The sequence below is a fragment of the Beta vulgaris genome, chromosome 4 (assembly GCF_026745355.1).
Source record: "Beta vulgaris subsp. vulgaris cultivar EL10 chromosome 4, EL10.2, whole genome shotgun sequence".
NCBI classification, from domain to species: Eukaryota; Viridiplantae; Streptophyta; class Magnoliopsida; order Caryophyllales; family Amaranthaceae; genus Beta; species Beta vulgaris.
Window position 1 is genome coordinate 2,894,749 of NC_079205.1, and position 21,941 is coordinate 2,916,689.

The window sequence follows — 21,941 nt, forward strand, 5'->3', positions numbered from 1 at the left end:
ACCGGATTGGTCATCATGTCTTATTTTTATTTAAAAGGTTCCTCGATATCGTAGGTCAGGGAGAACGGAGTCACGTCGTACTTCATCTTTTAAATTGAGGAATGGTTTGGTTTGTACAATATATATATATATATATATGTATATATATATATGTATATATATATATGTATATATATATATGTATATATATATATATATATATATATATATATATATATATATATATATATATATATATATATATATATATATATATACAGGCCCGTAGCAAGGGGTGTGCAAAGTGCCCCTTTGCACAGGGCCCCAATCTGAAAAAAATTAAAAAATCGTTTAGTTTAGAGGGCCCAAAAGAAAATTTAGCCCACTACTTTGTCATCCTCCGCGCTTCACTATTCACGGGCCTTCAATCTTCAGATTTCACGCTTCAATATTCCCTCCACTAAATTAAGCAACTTTCTCCCTCTATCTTGATTCACGCTCTATTCTTTAATCTTCATGATTCACCTTCCTCAATTTTCAATTCTTTCAAAATTCTGTGATTCTTCTTCAATTACTTCTCAGTTTCTTAGAGCTTTTCATCAATTATCTCTACTATATATGGAAAGTTGGGGGTTTTTTACTCACTCTAATAGGAAAAAAATTATTTGTATCCAATTTGAGATTTTCATTCATTATCAATGGCAAGCAACAATTAATTTTGATTTCTCCTAAATTTTTCATCACAAACGGCTAATATTTGAGAGGTATTTTCAAGGTTCTTAATCATCCACTTCCCAATTTTCAATCGGGTTCATTGAAGATTTAAAGTAAGTAGTTTTTTATTTTGATTTTTCTGCAATTATGTGTGCTTATGCTTGAATTTGGTTCAGTTTTGAGTCGATTATTTTTCTGCAATTAGTTTTGTGTTCAATTATGTGGAATATCCTTATATCCGAATATGCTTGATTTAATTTCGATTTTGATTAGTGTAAAAGTGAAATATTACATTAATGTAGAATCAGGGGAAGTATATAACAATAATTTATACAAGACACAAAAAATTGAACTATTGGGCATTGGCAACATGAAATTTGTGGTGGTGGAATCTTATAGCTTCTTGTATGTTTGTGTTCTCGGAGCTTTAGATAAATTCATGAATTACTTGGTTGTTGAAAAAAATATTCTTGACACATTGTGGATTATTGTTCTGGGAGCAGACGAGTAGTACCAAAGTGCTTATGCTTGATAATTGTTGCCTTGTTGGTTGACTATTGCTCTACAATTGTTGCCTTGTTGCTCGATCTAATTTCTGCAATAAATTTTCGATTTTTTTTCTGCAATTATAAATCCTTGTTACAGAAATTAGTAGTTCATTATTCATATATACTTGATACTTCATAAGAATGAAATGTTACAGAATTAGATGGTTTTTAGATATTCAAGATCATGTAATTCATGTTACTATTATGTCATTTACTTATTTAAAATGCATCACATATTGGTTCTTTAACTTAAGAATAACTTGTTCCGAGTTCTGACCCTTGTCCCTGATTTTGAGTTATGCAGATGAGATAAAATGATGAGATGATTAAATTTACTTTTTCTACAACTTATATCATGTTTTGCAATAATGTGTATGTGTATTCTTAGCTATAACTATGTCAATTCCAATTTCAATTAGTAACTATGTCATGTATGTGTATTCTTTTCAATACAACTTGTTGATTTTAATTAGTAACTACGTCATGTATAGGAGTCTAGATCTTGATATGTGCTATATTATGTCGACCTTTGTAATTCTTCTAATTTTCATATTATTGAATTGGTAAAGTTTAAATTGTATTGATTTACTACTTTTGATTTGAAAAAAAATTTGAAAATTTTGGTGTTTAAAAAGATATTTGTTATGTTGAGAATATATATATATATAGGGCCCAATTTCGATTTTAGAACAGGGCCCCATAAATCACCAAGACGACCCTGTATATATATATATATATATATATGTATATATATATATATATATATATATATATATATAGGGTTGGGTTCCAGTGAGAACCATCTTATGGTAAGAACCGTGAGAACCACTTAAAATGATCAAAAATTTCCTAAAATGAGCAAAAAAAGTAACAAATGAGCAGAAACATAAAATGAGTAGAAAACATTAAGTTATCAAAAACATAAAATGTACAAAAATATAAAAGAAGAAAAACGTAAAATGAGCATAAAAAAGTTCAATGAGAAAAACAAGTAAAATGAGCAAAACGTAAAATGAGGAAAAACGTTGACAAATGAGCACAAAATTGTTAAATGAGCAAAACCATAATATAAGTGAAATAAAAAATGAGCAAAAATGTTATGAAATGATCAAAATCTTCGTACAATGAGGAAAAATGAGTGGTTCTCACGGTTCTCACCATAAGGGTGGTTCTCATATGAACTTAAACCTATATATATATATATTATATATATTATATATATATATATATATATATATATATATATATTATATATATATATATATATGCGCGTGCGTGCGTGTGTGTGTGTTTTTAGTACTTTATCCGTTCTGTTTTAAATGAAACGCAGGGCTTTGGTACGGGATTTAGGACTTAGGAGAGGAGAGAGATATGGAGAAAGAAAAAGAGGGACTCATGTGATTAGGAGAGTGATAAAGAGAAGTGAATACCAAATAAAGTAACGTTTTATTTATTTTGTAAAGGTGTAAAATAGCAACTGTTTCATTTATTTTAGAACCGAGGAAGTAAAAAGTAAAATTACATGAGATGAAATACTTCTGACCTTCTTTGGCGCCTCCCCCCTCTTTCTAAAAAGAACCTAAAAATCCCTAATTCCTTTTCCAGCCGCAAGGGGCTGCCATTATCATTTGTTTGTGGTGGTGAGCTCCTTCTTTAATTCCTTAGTTTTTAAATTGATTAGTTTTTGATAATCCTACTTCTCTTCTCTTTATGAGTGTTTTCTTCTCAATATTTGGGTTTATGCTCTCTTTTAGTGGGAGTTTGGAGTATGACTTTCTTCTCTTTTCTTATGGAAGATTAGAATTTGGTAATTGCAGTTTGCTTGAAAGATTAATCTCTTTGATTGCTCGTGTGGCGAGAAATGAAGGTTTAGGGTTTCATAATCAGTGTAAGTATCTAGAAGATCACAAAAGTATTTTCACCTAATGGATTATACATCAGTGAATCTTAAGCAGAAGTAGTGCTAACTCACATATTGTATTATTTCAAATAAAGTTTTTTTTTATCAAGGCCAGTGTTGATCAAATCTGCGATATAATTAGTTCTAACTTCTAAGGTATTATGTATCCATGTTGGAATACTAGGTTTCTTTGGAAATATTTGTAAGTCCAACTTTCTATTATCAATAAACTCTATTTCTGTAAAAAAAAAAGAAAATAGAACGGAAGAAATATTATTTCTTATGAGGTATTATGTATCCGATTGCAAGGAGGCCATAACTTCCCTTTCCATCTTTGTTTGTGTGTCTCCTTCATTTTAAGCCGGAGTTCACTTTTTGTGTTTTCACCTCAAGCTCCCCTTCTTGACTCATAACCAACCTATACTGATTGAGCTAAGAACTATGTATTTCATTGCTCACCAAATTGAATAGGAAACAAATTCCCAAACCCTTCTCATTCTCTTTTGTATGAGACTCTCTCTTGGGTTACTTCGTTCATCGGCGTTGTTGTCCTCGACGGAGTGTCTTGGCCATGTGGGGTTGCGGTTGTGCTACCTATGTTGTTGTCCAAGTTCAAGTGAGTCACCAACGTCGCTGCTCCACTCTCCCTTTTTCTCTTCTCTACGCACGTTGTTGATGCTGTTTGTGTGCTGATGGTGGTTGTTGGCGGTGCTACTACCCGTATCTTCTCTGTGCCTTTATTTTGGTTTTACTACCCGTATCTTCTCTGTGCCTTTATTTTGGTTTAAGTAAAACAATTAGGGTAAAGAAGAAGAAAACAAGAAGGGGGGGATGAAAAATAGTAACAAAAAATTACCCGTAGCCCGTGAGAATTTCAGTCACCTACCTCATTTATGGTATAGAGTGCACCTTGTTCTGGCTACGAAAGTAATAATTGGTGGTGTTTGGTACACCCGCGCTATAATTCAGGGTGTTGAGGTCAATTTTACAAATAAGAATAGTTGTGGTTAGGGATGGCAATGGGCAAGGTCTGGGTAGGGTAAGACTAGACGCATACCTATACCCTAATTTTTGGATGTAGACCCATACCCATAAGGTAAAATTTTTAGGACCCGTACCCGTAAGGTCCGATAGGATCTGGGCAGGGTCTAGGATCTAAAATGGGCCCAACACAAAAAAAATTCCACGTACATTATCACATGTATATATAATCGTTAAGCACAATTTTATATTTTAATTTTGCAATTAGCTTTTACTAGTTCTACACTTCTACTTCATTTAAAAAAACAACACAGGCAATTAGTTCTACACTTCTACTTCATTAGTTCGCTGGTGGAGAGTGAGAGACGGAGAGTAGAGCAAGAGAGTGAGAGTAGTGCGAGAGAGAGAGACTCTGAGTCTGATAGACGTGAGATTTGCGATTAGTAAGTGAGGGAGGGTCAAGATTTTAATTTATAGGAAGTCTGCTAGAAGTTGGAAGGTTATGTTTATATCTATATTTATTTTAATTTTAAAAAATAAAAAATATATATTTTATATAGATGGGTCTCTGGTAGAATCTGGGTATTTGAGGAGTGGACCCATACCCTACCCTTACCCGATAGGACCAAGACGGCAAGACCCATACCCTACCCTTACCCATAGGGTCCAAAAAATTAAGACCCATACCCTAATTTTAGGGTAGGGTCGGGATAGGGTTCTGGACCCATTGCCATCCCTAGTTGTGGTCTAATTTTGTTCACAAGGGATGGTAAAAAAATCACCTAGAAAATGGAAAATAAGACAGAGTGAGTAATTTTCATAAATTTTGGAGTTTATGGTCAATTATACTAAATAACTTAAGGCCAAGCAATACGTACATAAGTTTTCTTATGATGTTCAATTTATTGAGTTGTGTAAGCCATTAATAAATAGAGGATGTTTAAGCAAAATATATAAAATACCACAGAAAATTAAAGAGATGTATGCTATGAATCTGTATATAGGAACTTCTATTAACAATTTGTGTATATATATGTACAAATCTGCTCTCAAAACTTAGTTACTAAGGATGTTCAGAATAGTTGCTCTAGTCTTAACAAGATGCCTAAAGGAGTCTAATGTTTCATCAAGAACTTGAATTTCAGACTCCAATTTCACCATCTGACTCGTCATATTCTCTACTTGTAACATATTAACACCATTTCTGTTCTTTTGGCAGATAATTGACTCAAGAGTAGCATCAACAACATCAAATGCACTGTTTGTTAACTTTGCTTCTTTGTCACCAGTCACCACCCTGGTGCATTAACTTGTTCACTAAAGACCATTTGCTTTTCTGGGATTCGGACTTTGCACCACCAATGTAGGACAACACGGACTTAAAGATATCAAGGGTTACCCCCTCTACATCTTTCAACGCGCTCTTGATGGAAGCATCCTCTGTAGTTCTTTGGTTTGTTTCCTTGATAGTGTTTTTCAGGCACTTCTTGATCATCTTTCTTGCACTTTTTCGAGTGTTTAAGTATTGAACGATTTCATTGTTAATGTTAAGTTCACCGCTAGACCTTCTTCTTAGTACCGATTGTATGTCTTGGAGGCGTTCCTTTGACTGTACCAAGACATCTCTTGATGTGGTACACATGTCGAGAAGTCTTAGAGATCCATCCAAGACCTCCTCGACCCATTTTGAGGGTAGATTTTGTGAAACAGCTTGTTGATTAAGGGGAAGTTGAAGCAACTCATCAACACAACAATACAAATTTTTAAGGTTTGTAAGTGTTTGGTATAATGATGATGAAGTAGAGGCAGCTTGAGAAGATCTCAATCTGCTCAATTGTTGATCAAATTGATCAACAACTGGGTGTGCTATTGATGGACAACTAGAAGAACGAGCGTGGTAAGAAGCCATTTCTAGTAGTTTTTGCTTAGCTTGTTGATGCGAAGGTTAAGAAGTTGAAAAGATATGCAAGTGCTTATGTTGATGACTTCTTATCTTTGCCTTTCTGTATATATATATTAGGGTAAGAGAATGTATAAACAATCTCATAATAATTAGTGCAGAGATAATAGTGTCCCTTCCTACCCAACTTACCAGCTAAATTTAGCTAGAACTACGCAACAGAATATCGAATTTTAGATCTGATATTCGATGTTAATATATGCTGCACACTGTATGCCTGTCATGATCCTAAGAAAATGCTACCCACGAGTGGAATTGACACCATTTTTTTGCACCTTAAGCTAACAAATTAACTAATGTGCAAGATCTTTACACAGTTTTGGTGACAGTACAGCAATGTGCATCAGTTGTTAAGCTTTCTTTTCTGCATAATGCAGAATAGTGAGAATGAAAGTTTGATTATGATCATATTCTATTACTTAATATGATACTAAATGATTTCAAGTGATCATAAAACTGAAAACTTGCTTGATTGTAGGAGACAACCATTAAGAATATTATGCATTCATGCATGCATGCCCTTTGCTCCTACCAATATATCAGTTCCTACAGGCACATGGAATCTTGACAGAGTGACCCACTATATGTATAGCATGGCATATTCAGGAAATAATTGCATCATACAAAACAAAAAATATACTCCATAATATGTTTTTCTTTTTTGGAGAAATTTTTCATAAAATTATCAGTCTAAATATGTATTTTTCTTCTTTTATCCAAGTTAAATTTTTAGAGAATTTTGTTTATTGACATATCTCTTGTCTCTTCATGAAAAAGAAAAGAGAATCGTGTATTTGCTGCTTCTTGAAACTAATATAAGGCCCTGTTTTTTCGGACTTAATCATGCATTTCAAATTGTCGCGGTTTCTTATTCAATTTTGGGTGTTGAGAAATATATGTCATATTTCAAGATTATGAACTTGCAAAATAATAGTACTATATAAGAACACAAATTAGAGAAAAATGCCTATGTATATAGAACTTTCATTCACAGATCAAAATTTCTGTACAATGTTGAATTTTTGTACTGCTAGCTAGTTACTAAGGACATTGAGAAGAGTTGCTCTGGTTTTAATTAGATGTCTAAACAAGAATTCTAAAACTTCCTCAATTTCTTGAATATTCTGATTCTAATTTCACCAGTTGTGAGATGTCAACATTATTTGCTTTCTTTTTCTGGCAGATCATTAACTCCAAAGTAGCATCAACAGCATCGAATTCGCTGATGGATGCTGTTGAATCCTTCTCAGCTTTTGGCTGATAACTTTTGAGAAAGACCAGCTACTTTTTGGTGATCCACTGATATAGTATAACAATGACTTGAAGACATCAACTGTCAATGCTTGCACATCCTTAAGGACATTGGCCTCGTTAGTATTGTCGACTTCTATGATATCTTTCAAGCACTTCTTGATTATCTTCTTGGATGTTTTCCGGGTTTTTAAGTATTCAACGACTTCACTAGTGATGTTAAATTCACTGCTACACCTTCTTCGAAGCCTGATTGAATGTCTTGGAGCTGTTCCTTAGAGTGTACCAAGGCATCCCGAGATGTGGCACAATATCAAGAAGCCTTAAATAACCATCCAAGTATCCAACATCTCCTCAGCCATTGAGTTTGAGACTTTGAGTGATGGTTTTCTGACGAAGAGGCAGTTGAAGTAACTCATCGACAATCCGATACAAATCTTTAAGGCCGGTAAGCTTGTTGGTCAGGGATGAAGTAGATGTGGCTTGAGAAGACTTCAATCTGCACAAATGCTCATCCAGTTGATCAGCAATTGGGTGAAGTTTTGATGGAAAACTGAGAGAACGAGTGTGGTGAGATGCCATTTTTTCTTGTTCTTTTTAGTTTGTTTTAAAGGTAGAGAACCTACAAGATGCAAAGTTTTGTTTGATGGGTTGCTCTTCCTTCCAAGTCTGTTTATATATCAAAGTAATAGAAGACAGAAGGAATCTTATAATTAGTAATAAATAACATGATTTCATATTTCTTATTAACATTGTTTCTTCTTTTCACCTGCCAAATAATTCATTGTAACTTCTTTCCAAATGTATGTTTTTCTCTGTGATATTTCAACACCCAAGTGATTAGCTTTCATGTTTGTTTCCAATCTTAATACAATATTCTGCTACGAATTTTGTTAGAGATAAAGTACGATACTAAAAATATGATATATCCTACAGATATTTATCATATCTTTAGTATCGTACTTTATCTCTAACAAATTTCGAGTTATCTCTGATCTCTAGTATATACTGCAGACCGAGTTCTCAATGATTAGCCAGCTCTGCTGTTCATGAGCATCTGATATGAATGATTTGCATCATAAGCCCTTCAATGCAGACAGATGATTCTTATGTGGAAGAAGGTATAATTCAGACAAATGTTTCTGATGTATAATGACTTTCATCTGCTATGTAGCAAGATGTTTTTATGTCGACAGGCAATTTTCAGTTTTTTGTTTGTGATTGAAGCATGGTAATAAGTAAACATCATGCCTTAATGCCTTTGTATTAATCTTACAAAGTTCTATTAGGTAGATAGAAACTTGATAGCAGGCTAATTATGTTCATAGATGGATCTATTCTAGTCATTAAACTTTCATCACAAACACACCTGGACATAATAGATAATTTATTGCATTTGTTTTGGAGAAAGAACTATTAACCTACATGTTCACCATCTTGTTTAATTTTTTGATATAAATAGATAGAATTATTACAAGATACTGATAAAGCGAAAATTAAAAGGAGAAAATATAGATTCAAACTTGAATAGGTTTTTTCAGCAATGACTATAAGTCTAAGATGTACATACTGTGGGGAAGTTTGGCTTATGTTGGTCTAAACTCGAAAGTAAGTTAACTTCATTTATTATTGTCCCACATTGTTGGTGAACCAAGTTATATCCCAATAAGTTTAGAGGAATGTTCCTTATTGGGTTAAATGGAAGATATAGTGGAAAATCATCAGCACACCGCTGCCATTCGTCGTTGCACGCGCGTAATTTTGTCCGTTTTAATTACCTTGGTTGTCACTAGTTCCAACTAGAGCTAGTAAAATGGACCCATATCCAACCTAAGAACCGTTTTGCACACAAAAATAACAACGCGAGATAAATCTGAATCTCGAAATAACATGTCCCAATCCGAAAGCAAACAGACGCAAATACGACCCGCACCCAAAACAACCCGACAAAAAATTGAGCCAAAACATTATAATATGACCGGTACCCAACCTGTATGACCCGTTTGGCACTTCATTCTATGTCTCATATCCTATTTAGGTATGTGCCTTTTCGGAAATCTGCCTTATTATTTGTTATACTTATACTGTGCTGCCGATTGTGCCCACTAAGAGCAATGTCAATGGTGATGGGTTTGATCACCAAATTTCCCTACTTACTCATGTTTTATTCATTTTATGAATAAATGTATCACCTCCACTCCACTCATGAACAAAAAAAATCATCAAACTCCACTTTATCTCTACTACTTTTCACTACCCCACCTCAACTTTCTCTCTCCTATTTCTCTTTCCTACTTCAATAATAATATAATTTATATATTAAAAATAAAAATAAATCATCTTATGATTACTTAAAATTATAATAATTAATTACCAAAAATTAATTATCATTATTGGGTAATTAGTAAAATAATAATTAATTACAAAAAATTAATTATTATTATCGCATGATGGGTAATATAATAATTACTTACGATAATGTAATTATCATTATCGCGTTTTTTTTGTTCAGAAATATATTGATATGGGTATCATTTTATAGAGGGGAAAAAAATATGAATTTTGGTAATTTTTTTTGAAATAGGGATTTTCTGGGAAATTCCGTGAAAATTTCCATGAAATTTCTCAAAAATACACAGCAGCAGCCACGTGGCAGCTTGCCATTGGCTGACTGTGTGTCATTCTTCCCCATTTTTCTTCAATTGCACGGTGAGTTTGTTCACCATGTGAACAATGACATATTTTGTCATTTGGTGAACACTTTTATGTCACCAATGGGATCCAAGTTTTTTTTGTTCAATCCAAAATTTCTGATTTTGGTGATGGATTTGATCACCATTGGCATTGCTCTAAGTATCAGCATTTGCCATCTTTTGGAAAACATATCATACTATTAAATTATAAATTCTATCGACAAGAATTAAGTATAAACTTTACAGTAGAGGCTATTAATGGTCACTGCCCATTGTGTACTACATTACATCATTACTCACTAGTCACTACTAATGGAGGCTATTGCCAGATTGATCACTGGAGCCTGGAGGCTTACTACTTCAATTAGTTATTTGCATATTTGCAATGAAAAGAAAGCCCACTTTATCCAAATTGACCACACCCAATCAACCCGAACTAATTGAAACAGATCTGGTTTAACCCGAACAGATGTTGACCTGAGTAATCAAACCTACACATGACCCGGCCCGAAATTTTATGGACATGACCCAAATACGAACACAAAGGCGACATGAATGTGAACCTACACGAAACGACCCAACGCGAACCGACCAGTATGACCCGTTTGCCACCGACCTGTTTGCCACCGACCTGTTTGCCACCGACCTCTAGTTCCAAAACATACAAGTTAAGACAAATCCTAATGGTTTAAATTCAATTAAATAGAACACATCTTTAGAGATGAAAAACTACTATTATCATGAACATTGTCATAAAATTCAAATTATTGACATATTCAAGTAGTATTTATCCAAATCATTAGATTCAAGAAAACTTCTTATATATTAAAAAAAAAAGGCAAAAATTAATTGACATCGACTAATAAAATTGAGTGACACTGATACAATTAACTTATACAAAAGATCTTTTCCATATTGTAACATCTAAATTACGTAGTATCAAACGCGGGTGAGTGTTTCAGTCTTTTTAGATGGACGCCATGTATTTCACCTCTTTTATAAAAGATCTTTGATAGCTTGCTAGCTTTCATTATCTGCCCCAACAGGAAAGGCAGAGTGCTAATACTTGTGATTCTATGTCTCTCCACTTCAATCATGTGATTCTCATTCAATTACCTCTTCCCTTCTTTTTCTTCTCTCTTTCTCAAAAAAGATCACCGCTCTTTCTTCAATTGATTCACATCTCTATAATCTCACAACCTCCAAAAGTCACACATTATCACTTTTCTTATAATGTCCCTTTATACACTTTCTTACCATAATACTCTTACTTACTCCATAGCTAACTTCTTATCTTCTCCATTACCTCAAAACCCTCATGAAAGACCTCTCTTTCCTCTTCCTTAAGAACTTCATGGGATCGAAAATGAGGCGAGGCTTTCGCAACGTTTGCAACGATGATAACTCCACTTCTACACTAAATCAAAAACAACCCACCTCAGAAGCTCCATCACAACAACCATCTTCTTCTTATTACATGGAAAATGACATTACTAGTACACTCAACGCCGCGCCTCCTAGGAAGAGCGTAACCTTAGAAGAAATGATACTACAACTTGAGCTAGAGGAAGAAATGGCAAGAAAAGAAAAGGCTGCAATAAACAAACACACTGAAGAAATGAATTTCCATCGTAGGATGTCCTGTGTTAACAACTCTGACATCTTACGATCAGCAAGAAATGCATTGAATCAGTACCCTCGATTCTCCCTAGATGGAAGAGATGCGATGTATAGATCTTCCTTTCGTAGACATAATCTTACCCCAAGTGCATTTGATGGGTTAAAACTAGGAAGATTGTTGCACTTGCCACATAGTGTAGGAGGTGAAAATGTTATATGGTGTAAGCCAGGGGTGGTGCCGAAGTTAATGGGACTAGAGGCTATGCCTTTGCCTATTAGCAGACTTTACAGTAGCAAGAATAATTGTAATAAGGAAAGTAAGCAGAAGTTGTGCAATGCTATTAGAACTCAGAATTTGAAAAGAAGAGAGAAAAATGAGTTTGACAGACGACAACAGATGAGTAGGCATGCTATGGATTCGAATGGCTGTTGTGGCCGCGGTGGTGGTGGTGTTGGTGGTGGACGTCATTCGACTTCTTCAGTTGGGTATGGTGTTATGAACCCACTTGCTGTTGAACATGTCATATGTGGTCTAGGAGGACCAATAAGTGATTTAAGATCCTGATGAACTTGGAAGAAGACCTTATTATTAGAGTAATAGTGTAGGTAAGAATATAGTATGTACTTTTACTAGTCTTAGGTCTGTATTGTAAACACTATATTTATGAAATGTCAGGGTTAACCTAATCAGGTTAACATAATTATTCTCCACACTTGTACCCTTATAATCTTATTGTAAAAATAAAATTCAGTAAATTAGCATCACCAAATTGTAGAACTATATATGGTGCTTGTCAAATTTCACCTTTTTCAAAATTTATTGATGTCAATAGGATGATATCTCTATGTGGCTTGTAATAACTTGTAAGCTTGCTAAGGTTAGTTCAACGAAAAATTTTCAGAGCTGCGGTACCTAAGGGATAAGAGTAAGGCTTGAAATTAAATTGATTGTCCTTTGCCTTTCTCTATAATCTAAATTGAGAAAAAGAGATGCACTACAAGAAAAACATTAATCTACCACCAAAATTAACGACCATGCGGATTTCTCGTCATAAATAACAATATATTACAACGAGAACTTCGATAAACGTTACACGATTCAACAAATTATTGGGCAACATTGATAACTTAAAGAGTCCATCCTTATCCTCTCTTTTTTTCTTAGGTGATAGGTCCCGCACATGTACATATTTCATGCTCGTTCTATACCTGAATTCGTGCACTTGTATTATCTGAACTTCTTTTTTTCTTTCTTTTGATTTGTTTCGCCTCTTATTAGTTTTCACTCTTTTCATTTTATATCTCTCTCAATTGTTTATTCCTGATTTTCTCTCTCCCGAAGTTTATCTACAGAGATTGTATGTTCAGTCTAGGATAAGTTGTTGTTCATAGTATTATCGACTGAAGTTCATTTAGAATGATCATATGTTAAGGCCGCTGATTATATTAAACATCAGATTATATGATAGCAAGTTTATATATGAACATTATTTTCTCTTGTCTTTTGTATCTCTTTTTTGTTTTTTTGTTCTATACTTTTATTTCCCTCTCATGATTTGTGTCTCCACAATTTATTAGTCAAAGTGTTCATTGCATGTCAACTAATGTTTATACATAAAAGCTATATGATTTCAGGATATTTAGCGTTATGTTTCGCTAATTAATATAGTTAATTATAAGGTGGCCTTTATTCTATTTTATCACATGTTCCCCATAATTTCTCACATATTCAAATTTAAACAGCTTTTATCTATATCGTATTCAATATACTTAGTATTACATACCATGATGGCATAAAATCTTGGTGTAAAATGATTTAAGTAAATGTTTATTGAAAGTATTTAAATGTTGTTACAAACAGCTTTATATTCATTACTAAATTAGTTTTAGTGTAGCGATTATTTGATGAAATTGAACTTGTCGTTAATATTTGGTTGTTTTTTAGATGTAAATTTGTAAAAATATGGTTTTTAGTGAAATAAGCATTGGAAGTTTGAATTACTATACTCAAATCTGCATAGGAAAAACATCACATGGATTATATGATCATCTATCTATGGAAATACTTTAATGATTAATAAATATATATATGAATGAATATAGAACAATATCAAATGAACACTCTTTGTAGGTGAATTTGTGTGTTTAAATTGAACATGTATATTAGCTATACATATGCTTTGTGTCTCCCCCAATCTATGAGTCAAGTGTTCATTTTTTTGTGAACTAATGTTTATACGTAAAGTTTATATTCTCGAAATATTCAACATTGTTTATCAACGTAGTTGATTATAAAGTGATGTTCATTCTATTATTTTATCACATGTTCCCCGTATTTTCTCGCATATCAATAACTTTTACCATGATGGGGATAAAATTTGGTTTGGACTAATTAGGTTAATGTCTATAAAATGTTTTCAAACGTTGATACAAACTACATTTATGTTCTTTACTATTTTAGTTGTTTTAGTTAAGTGGTTAATTGTTAAATTAAACATGTACATTATTTTTTAGTTATTTTGAATTATAAATAAAAACATGCATTATAAGTCAAATCGCCAAGTTTCTACAAATCTGTAAACACACAAAACACATAAACAATTCGAAATACACAAAAGAACATTAACCAAGTAAACATGAATAACAACGAAATGAACAAGAGTTGGGCTTAAGTGAACAATAGTTAATGAACAATAGTTCAAATCTCTAGTTGATTTTCGAATTTTTGCATAATAAAGTACGTAAATAAGGGTTACAATTAAAGAAAACATCAAACAACAACAAAAGAAAATCAATTAAAAAAAACATGAATTATAAGTCAGGAGAATTAATTATAACCTTTTCCACCGCCACCAGTTTGGCTTGACCGCTGAACCACGAGGTGGTTGTGGACCATTTTCGCCACCAAAATATTAATTCTAGTTAAAAAACTAATAGTCAAGGGGAAAAAAAACCAACCTCATTACTCATTAGTCATCTCCATTGATAGCAAGAGTAATCCAAAAAGCTTATAAGGTGGTTTAGGGCGTTTTCGGCAACAGTTGTGGACTGTTGTAGTGGTAGCTTTTAGCTGTGAGAGTAATTGTTAGTTGTGCTGGTAGCTATTAGTAGTTGGTGTGTAGCCGTTAGTTGTTAGCTGTCCAAGTAGCGATATAAAATATTGATGTTCGATAAAAGAAGCTGTCAAAATAGATGTTTAAGAATAACTGGTTAAAAACTCAAACAAAACTTTAACAAAGTCTATACACCAGTAAATGCTACAAATTGTAGCTTTTGACGTACAAACACTACTTGTATCACTAAAAGCAACTCACACCTAAGGGTGCTTATCGAGCGAGCGGAGCCCGAATAGCACTGGGTTCGGCTTGAGCTCGTTTAGCTTTTCATGGGATCGACTCGGCTCGTGAGCTCGCCGAGTTTAGGGGAGCCGAGCTCATGATTAGAATTTGCGGCTCGAGTCGTGAGCTCGTTTAGGCTCGTTTAAAATTTGTTTTCTTTTTCTTTGTAATTGTTTTTACCTTTTCTTTTTATCTTTCTTCTATTACATACCTTAGTTAATATCTTAAAAGAAATACTTAATATAAATTTTTAATATATATAAATAATTTTTAAATATAAAATATGTTTTTTAATATAAAATATTTTTTTTAATATAAAATATTTTTTTTGTATAAAATAATAATCAAGCTGTTCACGAGCTTTGCCTAGCTCGGCTCGTTTAAGTCTCGAGCCGAGCCCGAGCTTCAACGAGCCGAGCCGAGCCCGAGCTTCAACGAGCCGAGCCGAGCCCGAGCTTCAACGAGCCGAGCCGAGTTTTGACCGAGCCGAGCTCGAGCTGCTCGCGAGCTTATCAAACTCATTATCACCCCTACAGTTACTCCACTAACTATTATTTTTTCTAATTAGTATTTTGACCAAGTCAAAATAATAAAAACTACTTTAAAAACTTATACCGAACAAATTTGGAGTCAATCCTCCTTTTCCTGGGACACTCACATGTCGTAATCGATTAAATTCAACAAACCACCATGAGTGTGTTTTTCTCTCTCTCTCCGCCTCTTTCCCCCTCCAAAGCCCACAACCACCACCTTCTAGTGCACAAACGGTTGTTTCCTCACTGCACTTGCCGCGTGCCGGCGTGAAATGGCGTAGCTGGAAGTTCTCATATTTCTTGCTTTCAATCTTGTTTAATTTATTCTGCTCGGGTATCAAATGGTAAGCTTTGCCATTTCCTTTATTTTTTTGTCTTCAAATTTTTCAGTTATTTTTGCCAAAGGTTGAACTTTTACATACCCGAAAATGTCCATTAATAAAATCAAAGAAAACCCAATATTCAAAAGTAATTTAACTTCTTTAACTTCAGAATAATTGTGGAGGGGAAGATACAGAAGAGAGGTAGCACTTGGCACCCATGTGAAAGGGAGAAACACTTCTCTTAAAAAGCTTTCGACAAGTATTTCACTTATTTTAAAACGGAGGAAGTATGATTTTTTTTACTAGTGGAAATGGGTCCCAAGTAATTTAACTTCTTTAAAATTTGATTGGTGAGTAAGTTATACTGAATAAGGAATGATCAAAAGAAGGATTTACTTTTAGCGGATGGCTTAAAGGTTAACTTATTTGTGACAATTTTTTCGTTTATGTGAGCCATTGTTTAATATAGGATGATTACCCAAAATATGAACTAAATTTAGTATATAAAGTACCACAAAAAATTAAAAGAGACAATGTATGCTTTGAATCTGTATATAGGAACTTTCATTCACAATTTGTGTATATATATGTACAAATCTGCTCTCAAAACTTAGTTACTAAGGAGGTTCAGAATAGTTGCTCTAGTCTTAACAAGATGCCTAAATAAGGAGTCTAATGTTTCATCAAGAACTTGAATTTCAGATTCCAATTTCACCATCTGACACCTCATATTCTCTACTTGTAACATATTAACACCATTTTTATTCTTTTGGCAGATAATTGACTCAAGAGTAGCATCTACAACATCAAATTCACTGTTTGTTGATTTTGCTTCTTTGTCACCACCTTGGTGCATTAACTTGTTTACCAAAGACCATTTACTTTTCTGGGATTCCAACTTTGCACCTCCAATGTAGGACAACACGGACTTAAAGATATCAAGGGTTACCGCCTCTACCTCTTTCAACGCGCTCTTAATGGAAGCATCCTCGGTAGTTGTTTGGTTTGTTTCCTTAATAGTGTTTTTCAAGCACTTCTTGATCATCTTTCTTGCACTTTTTCGGGTGTTCAAGTACTGAGCAATTTCATTGTTGATGTTAAGTTCACCGCTAGACCTTCTTCTTAGCACCGATTGTATGTCTTGGAGGCATTCCTTTGACTGTACCAAGACATCTCTCGATGTGGTACACATGTCGAGAAGCCTTAGAGATCCATCCAAGACCTCCTCTACCCATTTTGAGGGTCGATTTTGTGAAACGGCTTGTTGATTAAGGGGAAGTTGAAGCAACTCATCAACACAACAATACAAATTTTTAAGGTTTGTAAGTGTTTGGTATAATGATGATGAAGTAGAGGCAGCTTGAGAAGATCTCAATCTGCTCAAGTGTTGATCAAATTGATCAACAACTGGGTGTGCTATTGATGGACAACTAGAGGAACGAGCGTGGTAAGAAGCCATTTCTAGTAGTTTTTGCTTAGCTTGTTGATGCAAAGGTTAAGAAGTTGAAAGGATATGCAAGAGTTTATGTTGATGACTTCTCATCTGGTGCCTTTCTGTATATATATTAGGGTAAGAGAAGGTATAAAGAATCTCATAATAATTAGTGCAGAGATAATAGTGTCCCTTCCTACCCAACTTGCCAGCTAATTTTCACTAGAACTATGCAACAGAATATCGATTTCAGATCTAATATTCGATGTTATATATGCTGCAACCTGTATGCCTGTCATGATCTTAAGCAAATAATACCCACGAGTGGAATTGACACCATTTTTTTCACCTTAAGCTAAAAAATTAACTAATGTGCATGGTCTTTGCACAGTTTTGGTGACAGTACAAAGTGCATGAGTCGTTAAGCTTTCTTTTCTGCATAATGCAGTGGTTATGAAAGTTTGATTATTATCATATTCTATTAGTTAATATGATTCTAAAGGATTTCAAGTGATTATAAAACTGAAAACTTTCATGACTGTAAAGAAGACAACCATCACTACTATCATGCATTCATGCATGCCCTTTGCTCCTACTAAAATATCAGGAGTTCCTACAGACACATGGAATCTTGACAGAGCGACCCACTATATGTCTAGCATAATATATTCAACAAATAATTGCATTATACCAAAAAAAAAAACTCCATAATATGTTTTTTTTGGAGAAATTTCCCATAACATTACCGGTCTATACTCTAAATATGTAATTTCCTTCTTTTATCCAAGTAAAATTTTTAGAGAATTTTTTTTTATTGACAATTTGACATATCTGGTCTCTTAATGAAAAAGAAAAGAGAATCGTGTATTTGCTGCTTCTTGAAACTAATTTAAGGCCCTGTTTTCTCGGACTTAATCATGCATTTCAAATTGTTGCGGTTTTTTATTCAATTTTGGGTGTTGAGAAATATATGTCATATTTAAAGATTATGAACTTGCAAAAAATAATACTATATAAGAACACGAATTAGAGAAAAATATCTATCTATATAGAACTTTCATTCACAGATCAAAATTTCTGTACAGTGTTGAATTTTCGTACTGCTAGCTAGTTACTGAGGACATTAAGAAGAGTTGCTCTGGTTTTAATTAGATGTCTAAACAAGGATTCTAAAACTTCCTCAATTTCTTGAATTTCTGATTCTAATTTCACTAGTTGTGAGATGTCAACGATATTTGCTTTCTTTTTCTGGCAGATCATTAACTCTAAAGTAGCATCAACAACATCGAATTCGTTGGTGGATGCTGTTGAATCTTTCTCAGCTTTTTGGCTGATAAGTTTTGAGAAAGACCAGCTACTTTTTTGTGATCCACTGATGTAGGATAACAACGACTTGAAGACATCAACTGTCAATGCTTGCACATCCTTAAGTACATTGGCCTCGTTAGTGTTGTCGACTTCCTTGATATCTTTCAAGCATTTCTTGATTATTTTCTTGGATGTTTTTCGGGTTTTCAAGTATTCATCGACTTCACTGGTGATGTTAAATTCACCACTACACCTTCTTCGAAGCACTGATTGAATGTCTTGGAGCCGTTCCTTAGATTGCACCAAGGCATCCCGAGATGTGGCACAAATGTCAAGAAGCCGTAAAGATCCATCCAACATCTCCTCGGTCCATTGAGTTTGAGATATGGTTTTCTGACCAATAGGCAGCTGAAGAAACTCATCGACACTCTGATACAATTCTTTAAGGCTGGTAAGCTTGTTGGTCAGGGATGAAGTTGAGGCTGCTTGAGAAGACTTCAATCTGCACAACTGCTCATCCAATTGATCTGCAATCGGGTGAGGTTTTGATGGAAAACTAAGAGAACGAGTGTGGTGAGATGCCATTTCTTTTAGTTCTTTTTAATTTGTTTAAAGGTTGAGAACCTACAAGATGCAAAGTTTTGTTTGATGAGTTGCTCTTCCTTCCAAGTCTGTTTATATATGAAAGTGAGAGAAGACAAAAGGAATCTTATAATTAGTGAGATATAACATGATTTCATAATTTTCTATTAACATTGTTTCTTCCTTTCCGACCTGCCAATTACTTTATTGTAACTCCTTTCCAGATGTTTTTTTTCCATGATATATTAACATAACTGATTAGCTTTCATGTTTGATTCCAATCTTTATACAATATTCTGCTACAAATTTCGTATATACATGAGTGACATTGTAGCAATGACGAATTCTCTCTCTTGTATATACTGCAGGGTGAGTACTCAATGATTAGCCAGCTATGCTGTTTATGAGTATCAGATATGAATGACTTGCAGTGTAAGCCCTTCAATGCAGACAGATGTTTCTTATATGGAGCAAGGTAAAAGATGCCTAACCATTTTGCTAATACACTGATGTAGCAAGATGTTTTTATGTCTACAGGCAATTTTGAGTATTTTTCTGTGCTTGAAGCATGCTAATTATGTAATTCTAATTTCTTTTAGCTATCATGTATACATATAATGGCAAGATGTTAACCAAATGAACGTATACTATTCATAAAATATCTGCATGTCCTACAGTATGCGCCTCAGTTTTGATATGTGTGGTACGAACAGCTTGAGGTAAAAGCAATTAACAGTTCATCTGAAGTTAAAAAAAAAGATTAGTCTTCTCAGATATAGAGCATAATAAGGTGAGCTTAAATTAGGTTGATTAGTACAATATATCATCAGTTTCTAAAAAGAAAAAGGAAATGGCGTAGTAGAAGCAAAACAAGAAGAATAGGTAGTACATATTCCCTACATATGATATAACCAGCAAAAGTAAAGAAAACAGAACCAGTAGTGATCAAAAGGTACTAGTTACCAATTTCCTTATCCATGAAGCAAACAAAGGCGCATTAAGGACATTTTAACAAAGTCGAGGTTATAAGTCTGCAAGTTACAAGATAAATTTTAACATCATGTTTCTTTCTCTTTGTCTAAACTATAGCCAAATTTCATCCAATAACAACTAACTCAATAAAGCTACAACAACACAAATCAGACCACACCAACTAAACATATCCGCTTCTTTTTCTAGCCCTTCCTTTCTTTTTGCTGAACATTCACTTGCTGCACATATATGACACAATCCACAGTTTGTGGTACAAACACGAGTGGCAACGGCAAGTACTTGTTTGATTGCACGAGTGACTGTTTTCAAATTTTTATAGAAATGTCATTGCCTTTACATGATCCTAGAATGTAGGCAGCTGCTTCATGGTTAAAGATCAGTAAACGTCATGCCTTAATGCCTTTGTTTCAATTTTACAAAATTCTACTTAGATAGATGATTTTTTTTTTACTCTGGCTGAAAACAATTACAAACTAGTACTAAAATTAAACATAGTAGAGAGACATTTCTTTGCTAGTGAGTCTGCAGTTGCAATGTGATGACGAGGAACTTTGATGACCGTACAACAAGAGAAATTATTCGCTGTTTCTTGAATTGCATTAATGGTCCAAACCACATTAATATAGGGAGAGGAAATACCCTGCAAGATGTCCAAGTTAGTTGAATCAGTTAACGTAAGGTGCTGATCCAAAGCCCAATGCATAGCATGGAGACAAGCCTTGGCTTCCGCATGTAAGGCAGAAGTAGCAATACCATAAGCACCACCACCTATGTATGCCATATTATCCCCTGCACCTGTATCCATTATACACCATTCAATACCCATTGTTTTGTGATTTGAGTTCCAAGCACCATCAAGAGCTATAGTGTGCTGAGAAGCTCCTTGTTTGGGTTGACCAAGATTGGCCGAGCAAAACCCTGGCGGAAAAGTATTGCTAACTTCTGGTGGGTGAAGAAAACTGAGGCCCAGTAGGTGTTGCTGGGTACTCCACTTTAGGTGGAATGATTGTAGAGTTGACTAATAGTCATATTGCTCCCTGAAGCTCTGAAAATAGCTTCATTTCTGTGAATCCACGAACTCCACAAAGCTGTAACAAAATTTACCAAACGAGTGCTGGAAATACCATCCCCGCTTCTATAAAGCAGGATATGTTTAATGATCCATTCAATCTGTGAATCGGAATCATATGAGATTGATGGGTTCAGAATAGAATTCTGATTCCAAAAGGACGAAGCTGTAGCATAACACTTGAAGATATGATTTTGATCCTCAATAGAATGAATAAATTTGTAACAGTAGTGGTTCAAGTTGATCCCTCTTTTGCCCAGATTGAGCCTAGTTGGAAGTCGTTCATGAAGAGTCTTCCATAAAAAAACCTTCCAATTAGGAGAAATAGAAAGGCGCCATAAAATTTGAAGATAGCAGAGTTATCAGTTATAGACGAGGATCCCTCAGATAACAGAGCATAGGCAGTTTTAAGAGTAGATGAAATTTTGATGACAGGCTAATTATGTTCATACATGGATCTATTGTGTACTAAACTTCATCACAAACACACCCGGACAACAGAGAGAATTTATTGCATTTTATGTCACTGTTGTGGAGAAATAAATAATAACCTACATGTTCATCCTATTCAAATTTTTGATATTAATGGATAAATTTTATGATAGTTACAGAATACTGATACTGATAAAACGAAAATACAATGGAGAAAAAGTTAGATTATAAAGGATTTTCAATGAAGGTTCATACTTTATGATTCAATGACTAAGACAAGTTAAA

General features: G+C 34.1%; 3 protein-coding genes and 1 long non-coding RNA gene across 4 annotated transcripts; 2 read left to right on the forward strand and 2 right to left on the reverse strand.

The window, feature by feature from the left end:
• The first annotated feature begins 347 nt into the window (after window positions 1–347).
• Window positions 348–8,083, forward strand: LOC125496830 (uncharacterized). The gene is made up of 3 exons (XR_007273136.2): window positions 348–806; window positions 5,342–6,019; window positions 7,266–8,083. It is a non-coding gene; the product is annotated as an uncharacterized LOC125496830 (long non-coding RNA).
• Window positions 8,084–11,119: 3,036 nt separating this feature from the next.
• LOC109134805 (hypothetical protein) lies at window positions 11,120–12,365 on the forward strand. Its single transcript, XM_019249158.3, has one exon. The coding sequence runs from the start codon at window positions 11,345–11,347 to the stop codon at window positions 12,209–12,211; it is 867 nt and encodes a 288-aa protein (XP_019104703.2). The 5' UTR covers window positions 11,120–11,344; the 3' UTR covers window positions 12,212–12,365.
• Window positions 12,366–16,450: 4,085 nt separating this feature from the next.
• LOC125496263 (uncharacterized) lies at window positions 16,451–17,299 on the reverse strand. The gene has a single exon (XM_048641691.1). The coding sequence runs from the start codon at window positions 17,297–17,299 to the stop codon at window positions 16,451–16,453; it is 849 nt and encodes a 282-aa protein (XP_048497648.1).
• A 1,080-nt stretch (window positions 17,300–18,379) lies between these two features.
• LOC104891929 (hypothetical protein) lies at window positions 18,380–19,165 on the reverse strand. Its single transcript, XM_010677717.2, has one exon. The coding sequence runs from the start codon at window positions 19,163–19,165 to the stop codon at window positions 18,380–18,382; it is 786 nt and encodes a 261-aa protein (XP_010676019.2).
• Between the last annotated feature and the right edge of the window lie 2,776 nt (window positions 19,166–21,941).

What these genes read in the sequence shown, in the direction of transcription:
- LOC125496263 (XM_048641691.1), bottom strand. Translation starts at nt 17,299, where the DNA reads ATGGCTTCTTACCACGCTCGTTCCTCTAGTTGTCCATCAATAGCACAC.
- LOC104891929 (XM_010677717.2), bottom strand. Translation starts at nt 19,165, where the DNA reads ATGGCATCTCACCACACTCGTTCTCTTAGTTTTCCATCAAAACCTCAC.
- LOC109134805 (XM_019249158.3), top strand. Translation starts at nt 11,345, where the DNA reads ATGAAAGACCTCTCTTTCCTCTTCCTTAAGAACTTCATGGGATCGAAA.